This window comes from Hordeum vulgare, chromosome 2H, assembly GCF_904849725.1.
Source record: "Hordeum vulgare subsp. vulgare chromosome 2H, MorexV3_pseudomolecules_assembly, whole genome shotgun sequence".
NCBI classification, from domain to species: Eukaryota; Viridiplantae; Streptophyta; class Magnoliopsida; order Poales; family Poaceae; genus Hordeum; species Hordeum vulgare.
Window position 1 is genome coordinate 432,858,893 of NC_058519.1, and position 11,863 is coordinate 432,870,755.

The 11,863-nt window shown below is 42.7% G+C and overlaps 1 protein-coding gene across 4 annotated transcripts; it reads left to right on the plus strand.

The window, feature by feature from the left end:
- The first annotated feature begins 480 nt into the window (after positions 1-480).
- Positions 481-10,972, plus strand: LOC123426536 (probable DNA primase large subunit). 4 transcript variants are annotated; one of them, XR_006622262.1, is made up of 21 exons: positions 545-788; positions 908-969; positions 1,451-1,554; positions 1,662-1,743; positions 1,826-1,885; positions 1,972-2,026; positions 2,459-2,478; positions 2,581-2,664; positions 2,742-2,806; positions 3,149-3,197; positions 3,277-3,324; positions 3,422-3,511; positions 3,584-3,643; positions 3,742-3,801; positions 4,046-4,120; positions 4,213-4,298; positions 4,666-4,759; positions 4,842-4,949; positions 5,046-5,127; positions 9,558-9,669; positions 10,640-10,972. XR_006622262.1 is itself a non-coding variant. In XM_045110376.1 (20 exons), exons 1-19 carry the CDS (start codon positions 632-634, stop codon positions 5,076-5,078), a joined length of 1,392 nt encoding a protein of 463 aa, XP_044966311.1. In that variant the 5' UTR covers positions 481-631; the 3' UTR covers positions 5,079-5,127; positions 10,640-10,972. The 4 variants fall into 4 exon arrangements, 2 of the variants coding, with proteins under 2 accessions (XP_044966311.1, XP_044966312.1); XR_006622263.1 differs by having other exon boundaries at positions 10,643-10,972; XM_045110376.1 differs by lacking the exon at positions 9,558-9,669 and having other exon boundaries at positions 481-788.
- Positions 10,973-11,863: the final 891 nt, after the last annotated feature.

Sequence of the window (11,863 nt, forward strand, 5' to 3'; positions counted from 1 at the left end):
AACTTTCTTTTAAGTTCATGAATTTGGAAAAGTCCACGGATTCAAAAATTGATTTGAATATGTTCATAAAATTTTAAAGAAATTATGATTTTTTTTAAAAAGTTTGTGGATTAAAAAAAACTCATGATTTTTGAGAAGTTCATGAATTTGAAAAAGGAAAAAACATGAAATGAAAATGAGAAAAACAGAGAAAAACTCAGTCCCAAAGAAACAAAAAGAACTGCCCAAAAGTACTGGTGCGAACATTCTAGAAGGTTCCAAAAACCGGTGTGAACCTTCTAGAATGTCCATTTAGTTTTTTTTTGAGGGATAGAAGGTCCATTTTTTAGATAAAACATATCAAAGTGACCTGGGCGCCCAGTACGAGTAACGAAGTAAACGGCGCTGCGGGCGCCGAATAGGAAATCCGTTTGGCTAAATGTACACGGGGTTGAAAATGAAGGTCCATACGAAGCAGCTGGCCGTCCAGCCGCGGGAAAAGCACACCCATTTCCCGCCAAACTGGGCAGAAAAATCCCCAATCCCCTTCCCCCACCCCCGCCGCACTCCCCACCCCCGCCGCAGAGGAGAGGGAGAGAGAGAGAGAGAGAGAGGCTCATTCCGCCGCGCTTGGAACCAAACACCCACAGCCATGGAGATCGTGCGATCCCAACGGCAGCTCGCGGCAGCAGCCGCAGCTGCCAGCGGCGGAGGCAGCGGCGCGGGGGCTCTGCCAACGTACCGTGTGGCGCCGCAGCTGGAGGTGCGCCTGGAGGAGTTCGAGCTCTTCGCCATCGACCGCCTCCGAGGTGCGTTGACCGGCCTTCGTTTCGTGGGGCAATTTTTGATTCGCTCTCCCGCGCACTTCTTTAGATCTGGTTATTAACAGCTAGCGCTTCATGCGAATTTTCTGTGCTGTGTTGGTTAGTCCTGAAGGGTATCTCGGATGGGCTATCGCGGGGGAAGAGGCCCGAGGAGATGGAGAAACTGGTGAGCCATCCTCTCTTGCTCCGTTGATCTATTTCGGCGCCTTCTGCGAGAAAGCCACAGTACATTTTTGGGAGCCTTAGCGCAGATTTTCGGTACAAGCAGGTGAAAGTATCAGCAAATCTCGCTGTGTGTAGACCTCGATCTGAGTTGGATTTAGTTAGACGCATGGACAATTTCTAAGTTGAACTCAGGCTCTTTTAGATTTGCACATGATGTTCCTTTTGGATTTTTCCATTTTATTATTTGACAATTTATTGCTAATTTAACGTGTTTTAAATTCAAGTTGCAACTTGCAAGTGCTGTTCTCTTCTTAGATCGAGTACATATTAAGGCAAGTTTTTGTAAGTATAGTTATGGATTTAGCATATGCTTCTCCTTGATAACTAGGTAACAAGTTAAGTATAGATATCTGAAGCCTTCTTATGAACGGTGATTAAATATTTGAATTGAACTGAAATGTATGCTTCTCCTTGACATTTAGGTAAGCGAGTTGTGGAAGGCACATATGAGGCACCAGGATCCAGCAGAGACTTTAAACAAGGACATAATATCTCACTTTGTACTCCGTCTTGTATACTGCAGAACGTACGCATAACATTCTTGCACTTACATTTTGTATTCATCAGGTTGGTGGTTCGTTTCTGCAGTTTTGACCAACTTATTGGAACACTGCTTTTTTACCCACCTTCTAGGGAGGAATTGCGCAAGTGGTTTCTCTCCATGGAAAATACACTGTTTCGGTACCGCTTTCGTCTCGAGAGTCCTGAATCACAGGTGGCTTCTTCTCTACTTATCATGTAACTGAACTAAAGGAAAAAAATGTTTTAACCATTGCTTGTCCCACTGTCTCTTTCAGAGGCTTCTTATGAGTGAGTTTCAGCTTCCATACAAAGCATTGCCACACTCGGAATTCGAGGTATATATTATGGACATTAATAAAATAGTTGAGCACTTGGATGCTGGGGCTTCAGAGTAATGTAACTTCTTGGTTCCATGCTGTAGGCTGTGAAAGATAAGTTAAGCCAAGTTGCACGTTCCATCAGTCAATCTACAAGCGGTATGGAACACTTCATTGCTGGTTTATTTTGATTTGTACCTTGAAAATAAGCAGCACAGGGGCCCACATATTCAATTTGGATTTGTCACTGCTGTTAACTTATTTAGTGCAGATTTCTGTTCCAAGGCGTTAGAACGAATTACAGAATAATCTGCTTTGGATTATTTCCCATTGTTTGTATGGTCTGAAATCATGACTAAGTTGATGTACTGAAACAGTAGCTGGACGGCGGGATTGAACTCTGGAAATATCTCAAAAGAAAATGTATTTGCAATGCATAACATTGTGCTGTGAAACTTTTAGTATTTCAACCTTTGTCATCATTTGTCAATCGCTCTTTATGCTGTTCAAGTAGAAATGTAGAATGATGTTTTGTTATCGGCATTTGTGTTCTTGAACTTGCCGGCTAACTTTTTGTATTTTATTTTGCAGTTGAATCTGTGTTCTTCAAGGTATGTGCACAATCTATCTTAGTTTGAAATCCCATATATTTGTTTTAAGTTTTTGCTCCTGCGATTGAGTAATCTAACTAAATAATGCTTAACCCAATTAAGGTACCTTTTGAAGAAGTTCCAGATCTTGTTGCCAACCGCCGAGTATTCCTTTCAAAGGGCTATGCTTATGTTGCGATGAGTCAGGTGTGATGTGAACATGAGAATGCAAACTTTTTATTTGGCTAATGCTCGTGCTAAACATATCTGCATAAATATGCCAGGTGGTTTCACTTGTGGTAACCCAATTCCGCTGCAATATATCAAAGGCACTTGTTTTAACAAATAGGTAAATGGTAACCTTTTATTTTTCAAAGTTGTACTCAGTTATTTTGTAGGAAATAATTCTTGTCGTCTTAGATGACATATGCTACCTGATTTTATATTTTTAACAATACTGTATCTGCCGTGTACCTTATGGATACATAACAACAGTATTTTTTGTCTCATCAATCAGTCTCCATTCATGTTTAGACAAATAAAAGGCTTGAGTTTGCAGTTGTTTGCATGATTACACCGTTTCATTACTTTGAACTTCGCTTCCATCTTGGCATTAGTTTTTGAACTTAGCATCTGTATGGCTGTATATTAGTAAAGACAATCTCTAATATGTGAAACAATTCAAGCACAGGAAATGGACTGCGACCATTAAGGAACAAGAAAAGGACAGGTTGACTCCTGTAAGTATAAGTGCACAATTCCCACTTTTTTCTCAGACTTTTCTTCTAGTAACATGTATGATGTATATTTTTTGAACAGATTGTTGAGGCGTTAAGCAATGCATATTTTGGACCTGATTACTCTCAGGTATACTGTTACACCTGTACTTTTCAACACATTCTTTTCGATGCTGTTTTTCACTAAATTACTTAAATTTTTGGTTTATAATCAATATTTTATACAGAAAACTGATGCTGCTGAGATTTCGCCAAAGGATATTGATCAACTGGCTAGAACTTCTTTCCCTCTTTGTATGCGCCATATGCTAGAGAAGGTCAGGCACCTTAAAAGTTATGTACATAGCTTACCTTTTGGTCAGGTTATTTAGTGTTTTGCTTTTTGGCAGTTGAGGGAAAACCATCATCTCAAACACGGGGGTAGAATGCAGTTTGGTCTTTTCCTCAAGGTATTACGATGAATTAAAGCTGAAACTTAGTTTTATAAGTACCAATAGTTTGTATTATATATGCCGTTTTAATGCACTTCTGAAACTTTATTATTTAGGGTGCTGGGCTAAAGCTGGAGGATGCTGTCACATTTTGGAGATCGGAATTCTCTCAGAAGGTACCTAACTTTTCCTGGTGAATATATTAATCTGCAACTATATTTGTGTGGAAGTATTCAAGAAAACTTTTACTGTTGAGAAACCATATGCAAACCTCTATCAGCGTTTTGATGATGTTGAAGTTGTGTTAAGCATTTTTTTTGTATGACTACCTACTGCATGCTTACCTGTAGTTCTGTAAGTTAAACAGATATAGTTTGTAGTTTCTATTGCTTCACTGATGCTGAATCTCATATGGATAAGGTTGGCTCTGAGCGATTTGACAAGGAATATGCATATGGTATCAGACACAATTATGGAAAAGAAGGAAAACGAACGGTAAGCCCCTTGTTCTATGTACATAACTTATTATTACTAACTATTGCCTTTTTTGGTAGAAAATTGATAACTCTGTTAAATGGCTCCTGCAGGATTACACTCCATATTCATGTCAAAAGATCATCTCTGCGACACCTGGTGTTGGTGATCACCATGGTTGCCCTTATCGACATTTTGGGTATTATTCTCATTCGGTGTCCTTTTTAAATAATACTCCCTCCGTCCCAAAATTACTGTCTCAACTTTGTACTAGTTCTAGTAGAAAGTTGTACTAAGCTGAAGACAGTTATTTGGGACGGAGGGTGTAGTTATCAGAATAGCTAAAAGCTTATATTTTTTGTGGTTACCCTGAACTTTCAACCAGCGTTAGTTGCCTAACAGTGTCTCTGAAGTATGAGAATTTGGGCCCTTGTATCCTGCATGTTAAAGGTTTCGGACTGACCTGAATGGCAACATGTTGAATCCAAAAAAATCCAGGAAATTTACTATATTGCTCCCAATATTTGTTTCATGTGTTTTACCTTTCTTTTGCGTTGTATTTGTAGTGAAGAGAACTTGAGAGCAGCTCTCAACAATATGGGTGTCAGTGGAAATGCTTTGGAAGGGATACTGGATAAAGTGAAGAACAGGCATTACCAGGTACTTTACCTCAGTCCTCAGTTTCATTAGCAGTGTTCTATTACTTGATTAACCAAATCATCTGATGCATGCGACAATGCAGCTAGCTTGCACAATGACTTTTGAGGCAACTCACGGTGTCTCATGTGATACCGGAATCAATCATCCTAATCAGTATTTCAGCGAAAGCCAGAAAGTCTTGCAAGCCAAGGTGAGTTAGATGGTTGATTACACATCAAACCTTGTTCCCTTTTCTTTTCAGTATACAGGGAATTCAGATTGACACTAATATTGGTTCATTCTGCAGAACCAAACAGTACAGAGTCAGTTATCGACCTAAGTTGGGATGCTCCTGCAGATAGTAGTCCGTCCACCAAGTAGAAACTCAGGTTTTGACACTACTATTTTGGAAGTTGTAACTTTGCACTTCATGGTTGAACGTTAACTGCAATTCGTTCATTATATAACGTTTCTAATGTGTGACGAATAATTACTGTAGGCATGCTGCTCACCATTGTTTTTTATGGACCTGTGATGCGTATTTCTGCCGGCATTTGAGTTTCTCAAGTATATATTGTTCATGATATACTTAGTTTTAAGTGTTTATCTTCCTTTTGAGGAAATGGCCAGGAGCACTGCCTTTTCAATAGCAGGAGTGATTTACTGGGTCACTGTTTTAGAGTAACGAGACCAAAGAAACCCTCAATTCCATGGTAGACTATGCCCAAATGTCTGTAGCACTAACTGCCTGTTGATTATTGTCTCCCAAAGCAAGCTAGAGAAGCACCTCGTTGTAGTTCATCCTAATTATTTTTAGAAAATGGAAGACATTATCTTAGTTACATTGAAAATTCTCCTGTTGTACTCTTTCCAGGCCTTCCGTAGGATGTATAGGATTTGACTGCTCCTGCCAACTGTCTTTTGGTGTGACAGTGTAGCCCCTTCCCTCAAATCACCCACTGATTTAAAGGACTGCATGTTCACTATGCTTCCAATGGCAAGCCACTGTTTATCAAATTGCCAACTCGATTGATAAAGGGCATTGAATACACTTGTGAAGGCCGTCTCATGGGCTCAAAGGCAAACACAAACTGGTTGTGAGGCCACTCCTGCACCGCGAGGACATCTGATGTGAGGATGCGCCTATGATACACGGGGCAGGAGAAGAGTCTGCATGTTGGCTCCATGTGGGCTTTCCAAATCCTTTTTTTTTCCAGGACCATCCAGAAGAACTGCATGTGACTTCATTAAGAAAGATGATACAACGCCAAAGAAGGCATAACCCATAAAACATCATAGTGACACGACCCAACCGCATAACTAAACCGATCTAAAAATTGCCAAACCAAGAATTGGCAATCCGTGACTAGAAGACCGTCAAATCCAACCTAGACAAAAGCAATAGTACCACGCATGGCATTAAAGAAGGAAAACATACTATAAGAGCTTGTGCAACAGTCAGCAACAATACAACCCGAACATGACTACAACGAGCAAAGCACAAGCAACACATGGACGAGTCTGCCACCAACCTTGAACAAACACCACTTGCTTGAGCATAGGCATGGTGTCATCAAGCGACTAGGCCACCAACCCAGCGCCACGAGGGCTGCCTGAGTAGTAAAGAGGGCACCAACCGTGACCAAGGACCAAGGGGCAGGGAAGAGGGAGAAAGGCTAGATGTGGAGCCAGAAGAGGAGATTGAACCACCGGAGATGGCTGCACCACCGCAAGCATATGACATGCAGCTCCCCAACGACTAGGTGGTACCAGACTGGTCTGTGACAAGTGACCAAGGCCAACCATTGGACGATACAAGTCGATTAGAGGCATGAGCACCAGATCCAGCGGAATCGCCATCGGATTTGGTCTTGTAGAGAGGAAGAAGGTTTGGGATGCAATCCATGATTATATTTGTTGGCATACAATGCTTATATACACGTACAAGTGCAGCTCACGTCCTCAACTAATCCCTCCCATCAAGCCATTAGCTAAGAGGATTTAGGAGGCGTGGCGGTTAGCAACAGGTCCTAAGGAACCGGTCCTACTTCGACGCATAGGCTGTACTGGATTTCCTCAAGGGTTGATGTCAGCAGCCCCTTTGTCATTACATCAGCAAGTTTTTGGGCTGTATGAATGTGCTGAATGCAAACACGCCCGAGAGCCACCTGCTCGTGAACGTAATGGATGTCAAGCTCAATGTGCTTGGCGCGTCGATGATGTGCGGGGTTATCGGAGATATAAACGGCGGAGACGTTGTCATAGTACACCACGGTAGCCTTAGCAACGTTGCAATGTAGCTTATGAAGTTGACGAAGCCATGACACATGAGCACTCAGTGACGACATTGGCCACAACCCGGTACTAGGCTGCCTCTTTGAGGACCATGAGGTGAGCGATGGTGTGAGAAAGACATAGTAGTTTGACGTCAAGCGTTGGTGTTTGGGCAATCATCACAGTCTGCCTTGAGTCCGCCACAATGTCGGTTGAGGACGACATGTGAAAGGTGAGAACGAGAGCCATCGTGCCACGAATGTACCGGCGAATGTGCTTCACCAGGTTCTAGTGAGCATTGTGCCATGAATGCATGTGGAGGCACACCTGTTGGATGACATACAAGTTTGGTTTGGTGAGTGTCAAATACAGTAGGGTGCCAAGAATGGACCAGTAGAAGGGACCGTCTGGGCGTCTGGTGCCGGCAAGCCATTTTGCACGGGGAGCTTGGCCATGGTGCCTGGGTGTTGATGAGGGCTTGCAATTAAGCATGTTGGCACGCTTGAGAGCTCGTGGTGATACACAAAAAATGAGGCGTCAGAGCGCATGGAGCATGCTGAGCAGCTGGAGGCACGCAGTGAACTGCTGGGACCAGGCATGCAGTGCCTGCTTAAGCCTGTAGAAAAAGCGAGAGAGTAGACACATGCTTGGGGTAGTTGTCGCCGCCGAAGCCGGTGAGCTACTGGCAGAAGAAAACCTGTTTGCCGAGATTGCCGTGAAAGAAGGCGTTAGAGACATCCATCTAGTGCACCGGCCAGACACGAGAGACTGTGAGCTGGACGATTGTGCGGAATGTGCTTTGTTTGATATCGATGCGAAGGTGTCGGTGAAGTTGATGCCGATGCGTTAATGAAAGTTGTGAACCACCCACCATGCTTTGTGTCGCTTGAGAATGCCGTTGAGACGCAACTTATGTTGGAAAACCCACTTCCCGCTGATCACATTGGCGTGCCGTGGTCGTGGGACGAGATGCCATGTCTTGTTTCGCTGCAAGACGTCGAACTCTTTTTACGCATGAATTCTCCTACTTCCTATGTCTTTGGCAAGACCAACCCTTTCTCCAACGCGCTAGCCGAGCCTCTTAGAGCTGGTACCCTTTACCATGTCAACATTTCGGAATATGTTCTCATTCGTCTTGATCTCAATGACTCCACCTTCTAGGTCTCGAAAACATATTTCTCCCTCGCCTTCTGCTCCTTCCAAATTCATGATCACATCGACGAACCATTGATGCGTAAGCCATGAAGGCCGACCATGACTGGTCCTCCGTTGACGCCACCATCATTCACTGGCTTTACTTGATGGTCTCTTAGGAGATCTTCAACATGGTGGTTCGCGAGGGTGATGATGCCTACTCCATCTGCAAGATATGCAACCTCTTCGAGGCAAACAGGCGGATGCTCGTCAAAGAAATGCGTTAGATTGGCACATTGGCCATGAACTTCCGCTACCATGTAGAGTGGAAGGTTTGGGATGCAACTCATGATTATATATTCATTGGCATCCAATGCTTATATACACGGACAAGTGCAGCTCACGTCCTCAATTAATCCCACTATCAAGCCATTAGCTGAGAGGATTTAGGAGGCGTTGTGGTTAGCAACATACCCTAAGCAACCAGTCCTACTGTTTACATGTGCTAACAGATATGCTTAACATGCCAAGATGGACAAGAGGAGCTAGACCTGACTCAGTTGACCCAGATGGGAAGGGGGATGACCGAGGAATGAAGGTAGCACGCCAGGAACGACCATGAATACAGCCACATGTCCAACCCACCCACGTCGCCGACACCGGAGGCCACTGTCCATCCGACGACCATATCAGGAGCACAAATGGTCCAAAGCGAAACGCGACAGGTGCCTCGCCACCGCTGTCCTTGGTGGCCGTGAAGGCTTAACCGGTGGCGACCTCCAGGTGAGGTGGGGGAGGTGGTGGGGAGGGCCGGAGTCGGCCAGCAGGGTTTGTTTTCCACAGAGTCACCCCGTGACGCGTGGGTCCCCTTTCCAAATCTTTCTCGTCTCAAACTTTGTGAAACAACCCTGAAGTTCATCCTATGCCCTGCCAAAGAGATACCAATCCTCTCATTTCCAACTTACTAAGTCTGCTGTGCTAGGATCAATGGTGGCTGAGCTGATAACGTTTCACAAGCCAAACATTTAGCAAATGGGTAGCAATTCATCATTCGGAAAGCAATGACCAATCCGTGCAATTTCAAACAGTTCTGATGGTTATCTTACTTTGCTACGGTGTCAATGTGCCGGACATGTGCCATGATACATACTATTATCTATCTATACAACTTCGTTACTACTATACACCCTTATAATACAGATAATTGAGAAGAGTCAGCATTTTGTCTCCACACAGGCTTCCCAAATCTTTCCATACTTTGATAAGAGTCTGCATTTTTGCTCAGTGTGGGCTTTCCAAATCTTTCCTGTCCCAATCTCTGGGAAACAACCCAGAAATTTGTTCTTATGCACATGACACCAAATCAATACCTGTTCCTCTCGTTTCCAACTAATTAAATCTGCTGTGCCAGGATCAATGTTGGCTGAGCTGATAAGGTTTTACAAGCCAAACCTTTGGTGAATGGGTAAAAATTCATCATTCCAAAAACCATGACCGAGTTGTGCGATGTCCAATAATTCCAGGTAAAAGAAATGTGGAGAATTGTACATATACCACTAGGTTTGCAAAAATTATATAAATTTATGATTACAACTGATGTAATTGCTTTGGCACCATTAGTGTTTATTTACCACTGATAGCCCCTATATGAGGTGAAAAGGCACACTTCCAAGGTTTTAGGAATCTACTGAAATTTTCTAAATGTAAATTGTGGGTTGAAGTTGGAACCCCATATTTTCGGCCAAAATGTCCATTTGTATGCTATACAAAAAAGGGACCGTACAAACCCAACTGTAAGTGTAGATAATTAGTATTTCGTACAACAGAGCAGGACTTATTTTGGCCCAAAATTCTCAAGTCCATACATCATTCCACAATGCACATTGAGGATTATTTTCAAAACTTTTAGTTATGTTTTTGAAATTTTATGAAACACATGTTCTCCCTTCTAAGGGCAGTAGGGTCACATTGACCATGGTGAAACCCATCGACCCTCTTCAAAGTGTAAAAATATCTACTTCTCATGTTTGCAAAATGGTACTAGAGCATTTTCTGACGGATTTATGGCACAGATGCACAAGTGCACACTTTTGGAGTGGTAGATATACAATTGTTTCATCCTCAAAAGAATTTTATTTAGCAAATATTAATGCATAGAAGTCAGCTTTCAGGTAGATATACAATTGTTCCACATAAATGATCATTCTCAAAAGAAAATTGTTGTTTTATCATTCTCAAACAGGCAGTGAGAAATCATCTAGTCAATAAGAATCATGTTGGTTTCAGTTAAAAAAAAGGAATCATGTTGGTTTCATGCATAAGAGTGTCGTAATAACTGAACACAAGATTTCCTTAAAATAGGCGACTCAAGATTTTGGGTAGAATATTAAATTTTGGTTAGCAAATAACTACATGCTACAATAGAACTTATTCCTTGTCATCTTTTTTTTTTTTGAATCTTGTCATCTTATTTTCTGTCCCTAAACTCTACAGCAGCTCGGTGTCGAATCAAGAGTGGTGCTTGACTGCACGTTGCCAGTTCATGGAGATCAAATTTGCTCATGTTTAGCCTGATATGTGTCCCGCTGGGATTCGGTGAGTTTCAACTGCCGATCCATGGCGTTGCATCCTGTACTACTATTAGCAACAGAAGAGAAACTTATCTATTGTCGTACAACAGTTGTCAAAATCAGAGCGAATCGAGACTGATATGGTTTTTGGTAATACTGTAATCTTCTGGTACCACCGACTTTTGAACGCCCTGACTAGTTGTGCTGCTTCTTGGAGAGGAATGTTATGGAGTACGTATGGATGTTCTTCATTTCATATAGGCGGCATCTGTTAATGTTTTGTACTCCTCTGTAAATTAATATAAGAGCATTTAAAACACTACTCTAGTAATCTAAGCTCTTTTATATTAGTTTACAGAGGGAGCAGAAGGCAGAAAAATCACTAAATACTGACTAGAGATATCCTAGTGCAATCTTACTGTTATTGAACATCTGGAACATCAAATTTCCTGTTATCTGGTCAAAGATGAGAATAGTTTTCCTCCTTGAAAAAGGAAACATAAAAAGATACTCCTATGTAAAATTTGTTACTGAAGTTGCAGGACAAACCTACATCACTGGGCATGTTTAAGGGTGCTGAAAACAATCAAATAACGTCTTTGATCACATGCCACAGCATGTCCGGTCACCATTGCCATGGATGCGTGGACTGTCTCTTTCGTGATCTCAGGTCTAACCTACTGGTTTTAGCAAGTAAGCCGGTGGTAGTTTTGTAGTGTGTTATAAGCTCGGGTTACATATGGTTTTTGGTTTTTGCGGGAAGGATTACATATGTTCAACTCAAACATCTACGGAGTAACATTTATTAGGAGTCTATTCAATACAGTTTCAACACCGCACGTGGGAGGATCATACGGAAAGCACGTTGATTCCACGAATCTACTCACACAATTTGCCTGGTTGTACCAACCCACCTACGTGATTTTACACAACGTACGTACGGTATCTCAAGCGAACAAGATCGAAAAGCTGGCAATCAGCAGCACGTCAGCGCTCGCGCCTGAGCCGCTCCTGCACCCTCGATATGTACAAGGCAGCACGGCGGTCAACGTCAGCGTCGCCTTCCGGTCCGTCGCAGTACTTGCTGTTGCCAGGCGCCACCACCTGCACGGTGATCACCCCCGGCGGCGGAGCGGGCGTCAGTGGC